Below are 18,710 nucleotides of genomic sequence, written 5' to 3' on the forward strand. Positions count from 1 at the left end.
CAGAGAAACTAAGTGATTTGTCCAAGGTCTTACAGGAAGCTGGATTTACAGGAACCTAGATTTGCCAAGTACCAGGCTAGTGCCCATAACCAGTAGAACATCCTTCCTCCACAATGCTAGAGCTTATGATTGCAGGGGCGTGCACATCCTTTGTCAACAAGGTTCACCATTTAGGGGATCTTCTGGATCCCTTATTACTCCTTGCTTTGGTTGCCAGAAAGGTCATGCTTATTTATTTCACATGATGGTTACAAACAACTCTCTCTGATGTGGTTTTGTCACAGGTTATCTGCGTAATTATCTCTCATTGGTACTGTGCTAGTGTTTAAGGAGACCAGTAGGGATCTGGGCCCCAGTGCGTTAGGAACTGTACAAACACAGAATAAGAAATGGTTTCTGTCCTGAAAAGCTTACAGTATAACAGACAAGACAAAAAATGGATTGAGGGAAGGAATAAAACATACAAGCAGAGTGAAAAACATGATGGTTTGCAAACATCTTGTTAGTTCCACTTTTTTTTTTTGTTGAGAGTGGGGTTTTTGCTGGAATTGGGATTAGCTACATGGAAAGAGGGAGAGGGAACACCGAAGGGAGGGGGCTAAGAAAAGAGAAGGAAAGAGGAGGAGCATGGAAAGAAAGTGAATTGGGGCTGAAGTAAAGAGACTGTGAGGGAGGGGGTGGGAAGGCATTGGAGCAAGCAGCTAATCAGTGAAGGAAAACACCATCCAGAGTAAAAACTCTAAAAAGTAGTTACTGATGACATCATCAGTGTCTGAAAGTCCCTACTCTGGGTGCTTGTCTCTGCTCCTGCTGAGTGGATCATCCTAGGAGTTTCTTCATTCCCCAAGCCACAAAGCTCTGGGAGCCTCCAAAGGTGGTGGTAGTGGGGGCTCTCCCTTAAAAATAGTTCTGGATCTGATTCTGATGAGTGAGAAAGGTAACCCCATTTGGGCCTTATCTTCCTCCGATTGACCACTCATGGTGTAGCTGTACCTGCTGCAGCTGCTTTTCTCTGTTCCTCTGGGCTGAGTCTCTAGGTACCTCCCGATGGGATTATTCTAATGGACTCAATGAGAGTTACCCTTGAAGATCATTCTGAAGGAACAGTTGGTGCGGAACGAGGTGGCCCACTTGCTCAGTTGTGTTAGCTATAGGAAGCATAAAACACAAGTGATCCAAACAGTGCAATGGCTCCCCCTAAGCATTAGGATGTAATTCAAATTGTTGATATTGATCTTTAAAGTCCTGGTTGGTTTGAGGCCTGAGAAACTGCCTTTCCACCTATGCATCCCATTTAAAATGAGAATAGCTAATATGCTCTGAGTAACTGCTCTTAGATTTGAATGCATGGTCTGATGGTATAGGACATTTTCAGTGGAGGTTCTCAGTCTCTGGAATTTGCTTCCCAATTAGTCTGATAGCCTATCATAATTATTCTACAAAGATTAGTTAGCATAGTGCCAGGCAAGAATTTAATAGTAATAGGAGACAAGATAAAAAACTGACAATGGCCCTAAGTAAGTTTTGCATTCAGTGTTATTCAATTCACCCAGTAAAGCTGCCCAGTGAAGAGGAGTTCGAAAGAGGTTGTCATAAGATGTCACATTGCAGCCGTCATAAGAGGTCAGGACATCAACCACTGCCACATTCCCATCAGCAACTGCAAAATGAAGGGGGGTTCGTCCTTCATAGTCCTGCCAGTTCAATAAAGATTCTGTGGGAGCAGCATCCTGTTTAACAAAGACATCAGAAACATAAAAATATGTTATATGAGTTTGAAAGAAAAATTATATACCCTTCATGGATAGTGGAAAATGCCTCACAATAGGCAAGAGATGAAGTGTCACTAATCCGTACAGCGGGAACTGGATAGTTTTATAACCAGTTACGTATACTAAATCTGCAGTTACTGTCAAATATTTTTGGCTCATGTTTTTGATATCTATCCCAAGCTTCTGTTGCAGTATTTCATCTTCAGTTCACACCAATGGGTTTTGCCCTGGTTATGTAGTGTGAACAGATCCATACACAGGTCCTTAAAGGACTGACTCAAGTATTTGTGGAAACCATAATTAGATCTCTCACGTAATTAGATCACTTTTTCAAGGTTTAAAAAGCTTTGTAGACGGTCCCACTGCTCCACCGCATAAGATACTCCTCTTTACCACATATTAGTGGCGGTGTCCCCTGGCCCGTTTCTAAAACACGAAGCTCCATTTTCAATTCTTTGAGGGGGTCAATAAGCATGTGGACAAGGGGGAACCAGTGGATATAGTGAACTTAGATTTTCAGAAAGCCTTTGACAAGGTCCCTCACCAAAGGCTCTTAAGCAAAGTAAGCTGTCATGGGACAAGAGGGAAAGTCGTCTCATGGACTGGTAACTGGTTAAAAGATAGTAAACAAAAAGTAGGAATAAATGGTTAGTTTTCAGAATGGAGAGAGGTAAATTGTGGTGTCCCCGAGGGATCTGTACTGGGACCAGTCCTATTCATCATATTCATCAATGATCTGGAAAAAGGGATAAACAGTGAGGTGGCAAAATTTGCAGATGATACAAAACTACTCAAGATAGTTAAGTCCCAGGAGGACTGTGAAGAGCTACAAAAGGATCTCTCAAACCTGGGTGACTGGGCAACAAAATTCAATGCTGATAAATGCAAAGTAATGCACATTGGAAAATATAAATAATAATTTAGATGGGGTCTAAATTAGCTGTTACCACTCAAGAAAGAGACCTTGGAGTCATTGTGGATAGTTCTCTAAAAACATCCACTCAATGTGCAGCAGCAGTCAAAAAAGCGAACAAAATGTTGGGAATCATTAAGAAAGGGATAGGTAATAAGATGGAAAATATCATATTGCCTCTATATAAATCCATGTTACGATCACATCTTAAATACTGCATGCAGATGTGGTCGCCCCATCTCAAAAAAGATATATTGGACTTGGAAACGGTTCAGAAAAGGGCAACAAAAATGATTAAGGGTATGGAATGGCTTCCGTATGAGGAGAAATTAATAAGCCCGGGACTTTTCAGCTTGGAAAAGAGAGGACTAAGGGGGGATATTGTAGAGATCTATAAAATCATGACTGGTGTGGAGAAAGTAAATAAGGAAGTGCTATTTACTCCTCATAACACAAGAACTAAGGGGTCACCAAATGAAATTAATAGGCAGCAGGTTTAAAACAAACAAAAGGAAGTATTTCTTCACACATAGCACAGTCAGCCTGTGGAACTCTTTGCCAGAGGATGTTGCAAAGGCCAAGACTATAATAGGGTTAAAAAAGAACTATGGATATTAGCCAGGATGGGCAGGGATGGTGTCCCTGGCCTCTGTTTGCCAGAAGCTGGGAATGGGTGAGAGGGAATGGATCACTTGATGATTACCTGTTCTGTACATTCTCTCTGGGGCACCTGGCATTGGCCACTGTCGGAAGACAGGACCTTTGGTCTGACCCAGTATGGCCGTTCTTATGTTCTTAAAGATACTATTCAACACAGTGTTACAAAAGAAATTTAAGAGCCTTCAAGTATTTTTTGTTTTTAAACACTGTAGTTCTATAAATACATGAGTTTCTAACTGGCTGAAGTTTGATCATTTAAAAACCTTGAAAAAATGTGTCATGGTCAACCAATCTGATCAGCTGACACAGGTTTCATTTGGTATAATAAGCAACACTGGACATTGAATTAGGTATGAAGAATTCTAAAAACATTGCATGTAAAGACTTGACTTGTTTCTCATGTTTTCTTAAAAGAATAACATAAAATGTATTAAACTATTTAATCAAGTATTGCAGATGTATGGTCTCTAACTATATACTTCTGAAAAAAGAACAAGGTAGGTGCAATGGAAAAAAAGGTTACCTACCTTTCGTAAATGTTCTTTGAGATGTGCTGCTCATGTCTACGCATTCTAGGTGCATGCGCACTCATGTGCGTAGTCATCAGAGATTATTGCCTTAACAGTATCCGTAGGGTCAGCTGTGGCACCTCCTGGAGTGTCGCACTCATGCATCAATATTATTAGGCGCCGCTGGCCCTAGGCCCTCTCAAGTTCCTTCTTGCCGGCAACTCCAACTGAGGGGCAGGAGGGCGGGTAATGGAATGGACATGAGCAACGCATCTCGAAGAACACCAATTATGAAAGGTAGGTAACCATTTTTTCTTCTTCGACTGCTTGCTCATGTCAATTCCATTCTAGGTGTCTCACAAGCAGTTTCCCTGGAGGTGGGCTCGGAGTTCATGATCGTACAGGTTGCAATACTGCTCTACCAAAGCCAGCATCGTCTCGGGCCTGCTGGGTAAACGCATAACGTGATGTAAATATGTGGATGGACAACCAGATGGCAGCCTTTCAGATATCCTGGATTGGCACTTGGGCTAGGAAAGCTGCTGAAGAGGCTTGTGCCCTGGTTGAGTAGGCAGTTACAACTGCCGGAGGAGGCACCGTGGCCTGCTTATAGCAGTAGTGGATACAGGCAGTAATGCAAGATGAGATTTTCTGGGCTGACACTGGACAACCTTTCATCCTGTGGGCCACTGCGATGAATAACTGCGGTGACTTAAGAAAGGTTTGGTCCTCTCAATGTAGAAGGCTAGCGGTCTTCTGACATCCATAGAGTGCAACCCATGCTCCTCCTTCTACTCATGCGATGTAGGGAAAAAGACAGGTAAGAATATGTCCTAAGTCATATGAAACTGGGAAACAACCTTGGGTAGGAAGGCCAGATGCGGTCGTAGTTAGACCTTGTCCTTGTAAAACATTGTGTAGGGTGGCTCTGAGCTAAGTGCCCTAATCTCAGAGACTCTGTGGACAGATGTTATTGCCACCAAGAAAGCGACCTTCAAGGAGAGGAGGAGGAGGGAGCAGGAAGCCAGAGGCTTGAAGGGGGCTCCCATGAGCTGCAACAGCACAAGATTTAGGTCCCCCGGAGGAATGGGGTCCCTGATGTGACGGTATAGGTGCTCTAGGCCCTTGAGGAACCTGGCAGTCATATCACGGGCGAAAACTGGCCTGCCCTCGAGTGGAGGATGAAAAGTTGAAATAGTGGCCAAGTGGACCTTAACAGATGAAAGAGACAGACCCTGGAGCTTAAGATGCAGGAGGTAATCCAGGATTGACTGCAGTGAGGCCCTCTTGGGTCGAATGTCTTTATCCAAAGTCCAGCATGTAAACCATTTCCATTTGGTAGATTGCTCTGGTTGAGGGCTTTCTGCTGCCTAGCGGGACCTGTTGGATACCAGCCAAGCACAGCCGCTCTTCCACATTCAACCATGCAGCAGCCAGGCTGTCAGATGCAGTGCTGTCAGGTTCAGATGCAACAGTCTGCCATAGTTCGAGAGAACAGGTCCAGCCGGAATGGTAGTTGTAATGGGGGGCCACCAAGAGGTCCAGCAGTGTGCTGAAACAGTGCTAGCATGGCCAAGCCGGCAATATGATTACTTTCGCTCTGTCCTGCTTGATCTTCACGAGGACTTCATGGGTTAATGGCACTGGAGGGAAGGCGTACATCTGAGCCCACGACCACAGAAGCAGGAAAGAGTCCCCCACCTTTGGAAAATGATGCTGACCACCTCTGAATGGAGTGACCACTCGTGGCGAGGTGAGAAGGTCCTGCATAGGCAATCTGCCAAAGTGTTTCTGGCCCCAGGGAAGTGAACGGCCATGAGCTGAATTGTGTGCTGAATACAGAAATTCCAGAGTCTGAGGACTTCTTGGCAAAGGGCTGAGGATCGCCTTGCTTGCTGATATAGAACGCAGTGGTGGTATTGTCCGTCAGGACTTGAACCACCTTGCCTTTTATATGAGGCAGGAAAACTTGACAGGCCAAACGTACCATTCTGAGCTCCCTGACATTTATGTATAAGGAGCGATCGTGACTCGACCAATGACCATGCATGCCAAGATCGCCCAGATGAGCTTCCCACCCCAGACTCAAAGCATCGGAGACCAGGGTAACTGATGAGGTCGTGGCCGCAAAGGGGACTCCCTCCATCACCGATGTGGAGTCCAACCACTAAGCGAATGATGACAGTATGCGGTCTGGACCCTTGACTGCCTGGTCTATGTTGTATCAGTTGGGGACGTAGACCGATACCAGACATGCCTGTAGGGCCTGAGATGGAGCCAGGCATGTAAGTGCAGGCCGCCATGTGGCCCAACAGTCTCAAGCATGTGTAAGCAGTAGTGAGAGGGTGGGTTTGCATACGTGAGATTAGGTCTGACAAAACGCAGAATCGGGCTTCGGAGAGGAAGGCCCTGGCCCGAGTAGAGTTGAGGACTGCTCCTATGAACTCTATGCGCTGCACTGGAACTAATGTTGATTTTTTCTTGTTTATCAATAGGCCTAGATCGCAACATGTGGAGAAAACCAGATCGTGGTGCTGCCGCACCTGATGCCGAGACCTGCCCTTGATCAACCAGTTGCCGAGGTACGGGTAAATTTGAACACCCTGATGCCTCGGGTAAGTGGCCACTGTCACCATGCACGTTGTAATCACTCTGAGGGCTGACGAGAGACCAAAGAGCAGGGCTGTGAATTGGAAATGGTGCTGGCCCAACACAAAACAGAGGAATCATCTGTGTCCTGGCAAAATGGAAATATGGAAATACGTATCCTTTAAGTTGAGGGCAGCATACCAGGAAGGGGATCATGGAGGCCAGGGAGACAATGCAAAACTTCAACTTCTTGAGATGCTTTTTGAGGTGACGCAGGTCCAGGATGAGTCTTAGGCCCCCTTTTGCTATTGGGATTAGGAAATATTGGGAGTAGAATCCTTTTTCCTTCTTATCCCAAGGGACCGCCTCCACCACTCCCAACCTTAGGAAGTTTTCCACATCCCGAGTGAGGAGTTGCTCGTGAGAAGGGTCCCTGGAGAGGGACGGGGAAGGGGAGTGGGAGGAAGGGGCAGTCGAGAATTGTAGGGTGTAGCCCAAGGTTATTGTGTGGAGCACTCAACGATCTGATGTCACTCATGACCATGTCGATTGGAAGGGGCGCAGGCAGTTGAGGGAAGAACGCGAGGGTGGATCCAGGTACTTGACTGGAGCGCCATCCTCGGATGCACCTTCAAAACTCCTGTCTCATGGTGTTTCAAAGGACCAGGTTGAGCTGGCAAGTGAGAGGATAAAGGGTCGCAGTGCTTAAATGCTTTGTCTTTGTCCTTTCTCCTGTAGGTACCCTGCCAGGAAGACTTCCCAGGACTGAGGCGGAGGAGGTCAGAACTGCTTTCTGGCCTGCTACGGAGTGTGGAGGCCCGGCACTTGCAGGATGGCCCGGGATTCTTTAAGGCCATGCAGCCTGGTGTCAGTGAGCTCAGAGAAGAACCCCACACCCTCAAACAGGAGTTCCTGGACTGTGGCCTGCATCTCTTGGGATAACCTCAAAGACTGTAGCCAAGAGCTGCACCTGATGGCCACCGCAGAGGCAACCGCCCTGGAGGCCAAGTCTGTAGCATCCCAGGCCATCTAGAGAGTGCCCTTTGCCACCGTTTTTCCCTCCTTCAGGATCGTGGCAAACTCGAGGGCCAGGTCCTGTGAAAGGGCCTCCCTGAACTTGATAAGGGAGTCACATAAATTAAAATTGTACCTGCCCAACACGGCTTGGTGGTTGGATACCTGGAATTGTAGGCTGGCCATTGAATAAATCTTTCTGCCAAAGAGTTCTAGTAATTTGGCGTCCTTATTTTTTGGTGTGCTGCTAACCTGGCCCTGCCTATTCCTCTTGTTAACTGCGGACATGACCAGCGACTGGTGGGTGCGTAAAGAGATATTCAAACCCCTTTGCAGGGACAAAATATTTTTGTCTGCCCTTTTGGACAGAATCAAAGATGGGGTCTGCCACAGCATTTTAGCAATCTTTAGGACCCCGGGGTGGACAGGTAGTGCAATGCAGGCTGGGGAACTATATGACGTTGAACAAGTAGTCTGATTGCTCCTCCAACTCCTCAATTTCGAGGTTTAAGTTGGTTGCCACCCTTTTAAGGAGAGCCTGGTGCTCCTTAAAGTTGTCGGGGGGACTGCCAGTCTGGGAGGGCCCGGCCCTTTGTCCAGCGACGAAGACGACAAGGGCGTCACTGGTGGAGGGGCGGGTTCCCCTACTCTTTCTGAAGACAGCTCCTTGGGTGTTGGTGCCTGTTGAGTTGTCCCTGCGGTGGATTCTGCACTGTGTTTTGAGCCCAGTGCTGGTGGTTTGTCTGAAGCGGCCATAAAGGAGCGGTGGGAGTATGGAACTAGCATCACTGGTACCCCTCAAGGGTTCCAACATGGCCATTGAGCAGGCCACTGTCCCTGCTGCCATGCTGCTAGTGCTGTGCTGGTCTCGTGGGCCGACGGGGATTTGTACCCCTTCGCGATGAGCTGAACCCCAGCTCCGACTCGGATCAGTCTCCTTCTGGTGACCAGGGTGTGGCTGTGGAGGCCTGTGTGTGCCTGTGTGTAACTCTTGTTGGAGACCGGTCTCTAGAGGGCGGGGATTGCTGCCAGTCCCTCGAGGGGTATCGAGGCAGAGGAGATCAGTGCCACGGTGGCGAGCAGTCCTGCACTGGCGGGGACCGGCACCTAGGAGACTGCCTGGATGATACAGATCTGCGCCAAGGTGATCGTAGGCAGGAGGCTGTCTGGTATCAGGAGCGCAGGGACCGGTGCCTCGATTCCAGGGATCTGTGCCTTGTGGAAGGAGAGCATGGTGCTGGGGACTTGGGCCTTCTAGCCGGCGACCAAGGTCCTAGGCCTTGGGAATGGGGACGAACGCCTGTGATCCAGGGACGATGGTGCTCCTCTGTCCTTTGGGGAGGTCCCATGACTGGCTTGCCCTTGGGCTGCAGGGCTGTAGCCACTTCCAGTGCCTGGTGCGACATTTGCAGAACTGGTAGGCTCACCAGGTCTTTGGCAGCTTGGGCCGTCTCAGGCAATGAAGCTCCACGTAGAAACTGGGATCCCCTACTGCTCCCGGGAGTCGGAGTTGGATCCTTGGCTGGGCTAGGGGTTCTGAGTGTAGCTCCGGGGCGGATATGTGGCCTGAACTAGGTCCTTTGCCCAGAGCGCCCTTCCCCTTCTCGGATGGTGATGGGAAGCCCTTTTTCTTCAGATGCTTCTTGGGCACCAGTGAGAGGGAACGGTGCTGGGAGGCTCCTGGTGCCAGTGAGGCGCTTCTCACCGATGCCGAGGTGCTAGGAGTGGAATCCGGTCAGGAGGGCTCTGACACCTGACGCAGCACGGCTTCCATCAGGAGGGCTCTCATGCAGATGTCTCTCTCCTTTTGGGTTCTGGGACGAAAGTCTTTGCAAATCCTGCACTTACCCTTTATATGGGATTCCCCCAAGCACTTCAAACAGCTGCTATTGGAGTGAGTGATAGGCATTGGCCAGCTGCATGACAAACACAGCTTAAAGCCCAGGGAATGGGGCATGCCCCGCTCCAAGGTGAAGTTGCAGCTGGGACTCTAACTACTAAACTAACAACTAACACTTATTTTAAATGCTAACTAAGTACCTACAAACTATATAGAATGGGACTAACAATGGGCTAAGAACCGCTTACGTTCTTGCTATGCAAGCCAAGGCGCTCTGACTAACCACCATGGGCAGTAAAAAGGAACTGAGAGGGCGTAGGGCTGGTGGCGCATAATATTGGGATGTATGAGTGCGGCACTCAAGGGGGCGCCACAGCTGACCCTATGGATCCCGCTAAGGCAAAAATCGCCGATGATGATGCACGTGCGCGCACAAACCTAGAATGGAATCGACATAAGAAAGCACTCAAAGAACAACATTCTTTGCTAGCCATTCAATATCAGCACAACACAACCCCAGGGCTTTCAATGTGTCCCATGTCACATGCTCAACTAAGTGCAGTCCTTAAAATTCCACTTATCCTACGAAACAGGAGTGTCTTTTAACAACCCTCCCCCAGCAAAATGATGTTACGAGCTGGGGAAACCTTGTTATGGGTCAAGTTACAACCGCTCTGGGATTCATGGGCACGCCCCCCACAGCAGCGGCCCCCCGCAGCAACAGCCACTCCAAGGTTTAGTCAGGGTATTTATAGTATAAGTCATGGACAGACCACGGGCCGTGAATTTTTGTTTATTGCCCTTGACCTGTCTGTGACTTTTACTAAAAATACTGGAGACTAAATCGCAGCCTTATGTATGACCCTGGAAGAAACCTGAGGAGAGGTTTTTGGGTGAGAGGTGCAGGATGAAAATAGTGTTCTTGGTGCTGTGAGCAAAAGAAGCTGTTTCCTGCTATTTTATTCCTTCTGTGTTCAGAGACATGGGACTTGGTACGTTTTTTGTAAATAAGCAAAACTGCACCAAAGAAATACCTACGATCAATTTCTTCTCTTAACTGGAATAACCTACCAGATTCTGAATGTTTGGCTAGGTGCTTGGGTCAAAAAGGGATAACAATAACAAAACAGGACTCAGTGTTACACAGTGGAATTCAGCTTGCAGGGCAGGAAATCTCCTACATAAAGGCAAAGAATTAAAATCTTGGAGCCAAATTCTGCTCTGTTTCACTTCTGAAAATTCAGAGTAACTCCACTGGTGTAACTGAAGAATTTGCCATGAGACATTAAGCAAGGATAACTTTCTCTAGTACAGAGTGGGGTTTAGACCACGATAAATGGGAAATTATTAAGAGAAAATATTGTACACGGTTGCATCCAAAAATCTGCATGTTAAAGGGGAGCTCCAGTGAAAACTAGAAGACATTCTGATCACTGCACCTAGTAACAAAGGGGCCTGCCTGATCCAATTCCCATTAAATTACAGGGAGCTTTTGACTTCCCACGGATATTGGAACAGGTCCTAAATCACCTACCTTTTCAAAATGTTGTAAATATTAAATGCAAAAACTAGCAGTGCTTCAACGTTGAGAATGATAAATCAAGAGGAGAAAAGTTTGGAAATTCCATAGTTACTGTTTATACTGCAATGTTAATTCAGCCATGTTGCACATCTTGTATATTTTATTGAATAGATAAAATAACACAAATACATTTGGGGTTATATTTAACCATATTTCACAGGTGCAACCTGGATGAGTTAACGTTGCAGTATAAACCATAACTCTAGAATTTCCTCATTTCTGACTCATTGATTTCTAGTAATATTAACTACTGGAATGTCCTAACATTTGATTACTTTATTTTAAAGCTTAATGGTCATTTTTGGATGTAATATTATAAGTAAATATTTAACTATCTATGCCATATTAAGTAATCACTAGAAGAGTTCTCAGTTTCATGCACTGGAAACATTAATTATAGACTTTTAATCAATAGATATTAGTTATCTGTGCCTTACTAGAAAATAATGCAAAACAAACAAATAAAAAACCCCACAAATAATAATCATCCAAGACCAGTATACCAAACTAGGCTGTAAATTATCACTGGATATAGCCACAAGTTAGTAGTCAGGCACAACAGCTGGGTTAAATTTGACAGATTCTATCCACAAAGTTTCATCTAATCTAGTATATTAATAAGAGTTGGGAAATAGGAATCTTTCCTATTAACTAAGTACACAATTAGAAGAAATGTTTTTACAAATGCCAAGCTATTATAAATTTTAGAAAAATAATAGAAGTATGGCTTACAGTTCTACTACATTGCCAAATTGTTTTTACTCGAGCCATACAATGAATGAAGGGAGGGAATTAAGTCTCTTCCCTCACTCTGTTATTTCCTGGGTACAGTTGGCTGTCACTGTGCGCATTTGGACCGCTTAGTAGGTGGAATATAAGGCAGAAAGATGAAAAAGCAATCCCACTATTTTTAAGAGATGGCTCATTCAAAATGACAAAGTGCATAGCAATGAATGACTTTTTCAATGAACACTCCAAAGTTTATTAGAGAAGAAATGTGTGCACAAATTGATGGTATTATTATTGGGAACCAGAAGATCATCATTCCCTCATCTCTGATTTATTCCTGCGTTTTGGGAAGCCAAGTGCTTAATGAGGAAGTTTTAAATTAGTGGTTTTCAAACTGCAGTATGGGGAGCATGATGGTCCACAGAGCACTTCCACATAGTCTGCAGAGCTGCTTTTGCCACAATAGTGAAGTATCTTTTAAGCTTCATGCAACAACTCTTGTTACTAGTTGTACCTAGTCCAGGACACAAGTGCTTCCAGATTTTTTTGACAAATTAATATAAAAGTAACTAAGCACCTATCACCTCCTATACTGCTGCTTCTTTCTTTCCTAGGTGTTTTTTTCTGGTGTAAAGGTTAGCTGTGATTAGATTTTCACACTATGTTAAAATTGAAAGTGCAGAAGTAAATTGCAAAGTGATCAGCAGTGATTAGAGTAATGGAGATGGCAGGAAACCATGGAAGCTTTTTGAACTAATAAATATCATGTCTCATACTTGTAAAAAAAATAAACAATAAAAGATAAAAAATAGGGATATGGAACTCAGCAGCTGCACCCATCAGATGGTGCAACTCTACTTTGTTCTTTTACCCTTAATTCTGTCCCAATTTTTTTTCATGTAACAAAGTACTGTGGGGTTTAGAAAGGTGAGAAGGGAAGTTGTTCAGGAGATGAACTCCAGCTTAAATTCTGGCATTACTCTGAAAGTTTATGAAAACGGCATTGTAGGGTTCCATAAAATAATTTCTGTATCAAATATGACCAGTTGTTCCTAAGTGCTAGCCCTGAAAATTTAACCTACTCTGAGAGTCAAGTTGAGCTCTTTCCTTTTCATACATCATCATCTCTTATAAAGGTTTTGTAGGTCAAAATATCTCCTCATTTAAACCAGTGCTACCTCTTTCCCTTTTGGTGGCTTATCCAGGGGTAATCAGCTGGAAGTTAATAAGCAGTTGGTTGATGATGCACAAGGAAGTACAGAATCCTTCCACTCATGCACTCAGATGTGTTGGCTCCAGAAAGAGTAAACAATAGTAAAAACTTACTTTTAACATTTTTAAACTTGTAAAACCTAGCTCTGAATGCAAGCAAGGAACACATCCGTTGAGTAAGAAAGGGCCACCTATGTACAGTTACTTTTCACAATAACACCCGACCATGATGTTGATCTTGTACCACTGAAGGCAATGGAATCTTTGCCACTAACTTCAGTGGGTGCAGGATCAGGCTCTTTATGAGATGGTCCACACTATGAAAAAGATTGATAATCTCTGTTTTAAACAACTCCAACATTTGAAAACATAAAACTCTAAATCTGATTATTTTAACCACTGCCCGTTGTTCAACAAATATCTGTCTATAGCACTGGAATTGGGATGTTTATAAAAGGACTATTTTAAAGTTATCTTGTACTGTAAATAAACCCCGAAGTACTGAATATATTACAAATATCTTCAAAATTCAAATGCCATATTTGGAATAAAAGATGCCCAATACAATTTTGTAAACATTATTATTATTACTATTGATTATATATGTCAGAAAATTACTATTTTAATAGTCTACAATTTAAAATGGCTAAATGTAAGGTTATGAATGTGCTTTAGCAAATTGGGCTAAATTTGCATATGTGCAGAAGAGTTCTCAACTTGCAAGATCTTCTAAGTATAAACAGCCATTATAGATAGCTCAATGGATGTCTGCCTCGTGAAAAAACATCTTAAAGAGGTAGAAAATAACAGAGACTGCTGTGATATTAAAGGGAAAATGCAATTCTGCATTTCATACCCTTGTTTCATGTCACTGAAGTTACTGGGGTTCCACGGAGTGAAAGTCAGGATAGAATTAGGCCCTAACAATTTTGTATGACTCTGTGCAGTCATTATAGTTTCTAACAAGAGAGAGAGAGAAGGAAAACATACAAGTCAGCAAAGGATTATTTAATCTACAAAGGAAGATTTCTAGAGGGGACTATATAATTCTGAATAAACTGATCCAGGCATGCTGAAAATTGATTAGCATATCCTTGTACTCTGACCCATAACGTAAGAAGCTGGATTCACATCACGAAATTAAGTGGCAGTCAATCTAGAATCAACTAAAAGAAACATGTACAACGTATTAGGTAGTCTCCTAATGAAATTCACTGCTCAAATCATTAAGACAAATAATATGCCTATTTAAAAGGGTAGATTTTACAGCCCCCAAAACATTTACAGCTATGTAAATAATCATATCATGCTTTGGGCCATAAATTTACTGTCCTTTGCAGTTCAGAAGGAATTCCTTTCAATCTTCAGCAAAACACAGCTGCCTAGGTGCACTGTGAGGTATATTCTATTTCTTATGAAATAGTTATTGGACACGAAAGGGTTTAGCATTACAAGGACCAGTGGAGTGATCCATCATATTTTATACTTCCATGAAACTGAAAATATGTATATCGAGTACAGGACCACAGACAGAAAGGAATTATTATAATAAACTCTCTTACCAGAATACATTTGACTGTTAGAATTGCACTGGGATCCTTGTGGTTAGCTGCCCAATGAAGTGGGATTTTGCCTTCAATATCAGGTATTCCAATATTAGAATCGTGTTTTATAAGAAGTTTCACATGCTCTGGGTTATTGTAGTAGGCACTCCAGTGCAGAGCAGTTTGCTAGAACACAACATCACAAATTTTACAAATACATAAACTTTAACAATGAAATTAAATGGATACAGTTTCAAAATTAGTTTTGTGAAAAAATACTTGGAACGTATAAAAAAAATATCTTCATAGATTCTTGGAAGATCCAAGAATCTATGAAGATATCTTTTTATAAATTCCAAGTAACCTTTCTTAATGATCTCTAATCCGGTTATATTTTTTAAAGTGTAGAGATTTACACTATTTACACTGCTGTTGCAACATGAACATTAATGTATCTTAGACCTACAATTAAGGCTAAGATTTTGTCACAGGTATTTTTAGTAAAAGTCACAGACAGATCACAGGCAATAAAGAAAAATTCACAGAAGCCCATGACCTGTCCGTGACTTTTACTAAAAACATCCATGACAAAATGGGGAGCTGAGGAGTCCCCACACTGCCCGCAGCAGCTCAGCAGCTGCGGAGGCCCCAGCTTGGAAGTCCAGGGTCCCCCCCTACCCGTGGAGGCTTGGAGCTGTGGAGTCCCCCCACCGCCTGCAGCGGATGGGAGCTGCAGAGTAACTCCCACCACTCTGAGCCACCACAGGCAGTGGGGGGGATCCTGCAGCTCCTAGCTGCCACAGGCTGAAGTCATGGAGGTCTCTGGAAGTCATGGATTCATTGCTGTGTAGAACTCCGGGCTTGGGCTGGATCCCAGGGTGTAGGGCCCTGCAAGGTGGGAGGGTCCCAGAGCTCAGTCTCCAGTCTGAGCCCAGAATTCTACACAGCAATGAAACAACCCTGCAGCCTTAGCCCTGCAAGCCCAAATTAGTTGGCACGGGCCAGCAGAGGGTGTCTAGTTGCCGTGTAGGCAGGCCCTTAGTTTCAGTATGAAGTTCTGGACATTGGACAAGAGTTTTCATATGATGTGATTTCATCTATTTGACTTCAAAAACTCACAAACCATTAAAAAACAAGGACATTCAAAGATATAGGACACCTCTTAATTATGCATAATGTCCACATAGCATATTTCCACTGAGACAGACAGATTTCACTTCACTAGGAGCTTCCTTCTCCCTACAACAAACAAGGAAACATGCTACACACAACTTATTTACTCTTCATAGCAGAGTAACAAACTTAATTGGGACACCAGAAATGTTAGTAAATATTCAGCATTAACTTATGTGCACAGGTTTATTGTGTAGTGTGTTTTTCTTTGCTGGGCCTGAGACAATCCCAAAATCCCTCTCCCTCATCATAGGACTGTTTTTTCCCCTTTCTCCCACACACATAAGGATTTTGTTCCCTCCCTCTTTCCATACACAGGGACTGTGTTTACTTCCTATACCAACACACATACAAAAGGGTTTTCATAGGGCTGGTCTCCACTATGGGGAGATCAATGCTGCTGCAATCGATGCAGCAGGGGTTGATTTAGTGGGTCTACTGAAGACCTGCTAAATCGATGGCAGAGCACTGTCTGGTTGACCCCGGTATTCTACCTCTCTGAGAAGAGTAAAGTAAGTTGACCGGAGAGCGTCTCCTGTTGACGCAGCACATTGAAGATACCGGGGTAAGTCAACCTAAGCTATGTCAACTTCAGCTACACTATTCACGTAGCTGGAGTAGCGTAACTTAGGTTGACTTACCGCAATAGTGAAAACAAGCCCATAGACATACATTATAAAGTCAGAGGGGACCACTGTGATCATTTAATCTAACTTCCAGCATAACACTTATTTGAATTAATTCCTGTTTATTGAATTAATTCCAGCACATCTTTTAGAAAAACATCCAATCTTGATTTAAACATTTCCAATGATGGAGAATCCACCATAAACCTTGGTAAATTGTTCCAATGGTTAACTACCCACACCAATAAAAATTTGGACCTCATTTCTAATCTCAATTTGTCTAGTTTCAACTTCAAGCCAATGGATCTTGTTGTAACTTTTTCTGCTAGATTGAAGAGCCCTGTATTATCAAATTTCTGTTTCCTAAGGTACTTACAGATTGTGGTCAAGTCGGTCTTAATCTTCTCTTTCTTATACTAAACAGATTGAGCTCCTTAAGTCTTTCAATATAACATATGTTTTCCATCCTTTAATAATTTTCGTGGCTCTTCTCTGAACACACACCAATTTATCAACATCCTTCTTCAATTATTGACACCAGAAATGATCACAAAAACAACAAGGAGTTCGTTGACACCTTAAAGACTAACAGATTTATTTGGGCATAAGCTTTCATGGGTAAAAAACCACTTCTTCAGATGCATGGAGTGAAAATTACCACTTATTTGGTAATTTTCACTCCATGCATCTGAAGAAGTGGTTTTTTACCTACGAAAGCTTATGCCCAAATAAATCTGTTAGTCTTTAAGGTGCCATGAGACTCCTTGTTGTTTTTGTAGATGCAGACTAACATGGCTACCCCCTGATATTTGACACCATGCAAGGCAGAAATGATCACAGTATTCTGATATTAATTGCACCAATGCCAAACAGAGGTAATATAACTTTCCTATTCCTATTCAGTGTTCCCATTCAGCTTTGTGAAACTGGCCCTTTAAAAACATCAAGTACATATATTATTGGTTTGGACTTTTATCTGTTTGCACACAATAAACAGAAAAGGAGTACTAGTGGCACCTTAGAGACTAACCAATTTATCTGAGCATAAGCTTTCGTGAGCTACAACTCACTTCATCGGATGCATTCAGTGGAAAATACAGTGAGGAGATTTATATACACACAGAACATGAAAAAATGGGTGTTATCATACACACTGTAAGTGATCACTCTCCTTACAGTGTGTACGATAACACCCATTTTTTCATCTCCTCACTGTATTTTCCACTGAATGCATCCGATGAAGTGAGCTGTAGCTCATGAAAGCTTATGCTCAAATAAATTGGCTAGTCTCTAAGGTGCCACTAATACTCCTTTTCTTTTTGCGAATACAGACTAACATGGCAGCTACTCTGAAACCACACAATAAATGTAATCAACTCAGGATCACCTGTACCTAAGCTATCACTAATTTTTAGTTCTGTGATCAATTTCTCTTAATCTGTCAAGAGGAGGTTTTGTATAGAATTCTCCTGTGACAGATGCAACACTTTTTGGGTTAGGCAACGGTCAACTATAATTTTTAGAAATTCCAACTATGTTTTAGTACTGGCAGCATGAGACATCCGGCAAATCATGCAGATTAAAGTCCTGCATGATAACACAACCTTTTACCCTGCAAATTAAAGATAGTTGCTTAAGGAGCTGATAATCCTATTCTCCAATGTGATTTGGCGGTCTGTAAATGGTGGTTTTAGTACCCTATTTGTGCTTTATCTGTTAGAGCACTGATCCATAAGCATTCAAGATCATTTGCTTTCAAGTTGTCAATGACTCAGAAACAGGTAACGGGTTTTGTTCACTTCCCCTCATGCAAATGAGTTTTGTTTACTCCCTCCTGACAAACAGAGGATGTATTTTTACTCCTCTTGATCCTACCCAGGGATTGTCTTTATTGATGCCCTCCGAACACAGGTCTTTACTCCTCACCACATGCAGGTTCTGTGTTTAGGAAGTGCGGATGCAATGCTCTACCCACAAACACTCTTAAAATTTACAATTTAAGATAGATTACTGCAGTCTATAGCAGCCCCATAACATCCTTAAATATAAATCCATACTAAGACAATGGCCCAAGTAAACAGAGCTCTGCCATTTGACTTGCTGTGTGACCTTGAGCAAATCAATCCACAACTGTATTAATTTAGATGGACTAAATGGGCCAAAGATGTTATCATACCCCAGTCACTGTCCAATATCAAACAGTGTTAAACAAGGTCTGGGGTTTGAAAATACAGAGACCTCAGCCTGCTTTGTACCATGGCAAATACATCACTAAAAATCCTTTTAACCTTTTATTAAATATAAAGAAAGGAAGGAAAAACAGTTAGAGCATTTGAAATATAAAGTATTAAAGAAGGCTTTCATTTTAACAACATCCTGTGTTCCCTTTAGCTGAAGAGTTTTTACAAGGAAAAAACCTTTCGTTTGACAGTCCCTTAGATGGTATAAAAGATGGTAACAACTGTGTTTTTGGGGAAAAGAGAAGTTAGTTGAGATGAGCTGGAGCTGTTGTTAAATTCCAATCCCATTTCATCCCAGTTGGTGTTT

General features: G+C 43.2%; 1 protein-coding gene across 1 annotated transcript in view; it reads right to left on the minus strand.

The window, feature by feature from the left end:
- INVS (inversin) overlaps window positions 1-18,710 on the minus strand; it is a 209,086-nt gene that overhangs the window by 90,446 nt on the left and 99,930 nt on the right. Inside the window, exons 5-6 of the mRNA XM_084620833.1 lie at window positions 14,383-14,550; window positions 1,550-1,730 (exon numbers count right to left, since the gene is read on the minus strand). Of these exons, the coding sequence (XP_084476959.1) occupies window positions 1,550-1,730; window positions 14,383-14,550 (349 nt within the window). The remainder of the gene's footprint in view (window positions 1-1,549; window positions 1,731-14,382; window positions 14,551-18,710) is intronic.

The sequence above is a fragment of the Lepidochelys olivacea genome (assembly GCF_965140295.1).
Source record: "Lepidochelys olivacea isolate rLepOli2 genome assembly, chromosome: 2".
NCBI lineage: Eukaryota > Metazoa > Chordata > Testudines > Cheloniidae > Lepidochelys > Lepidochelys olivacea.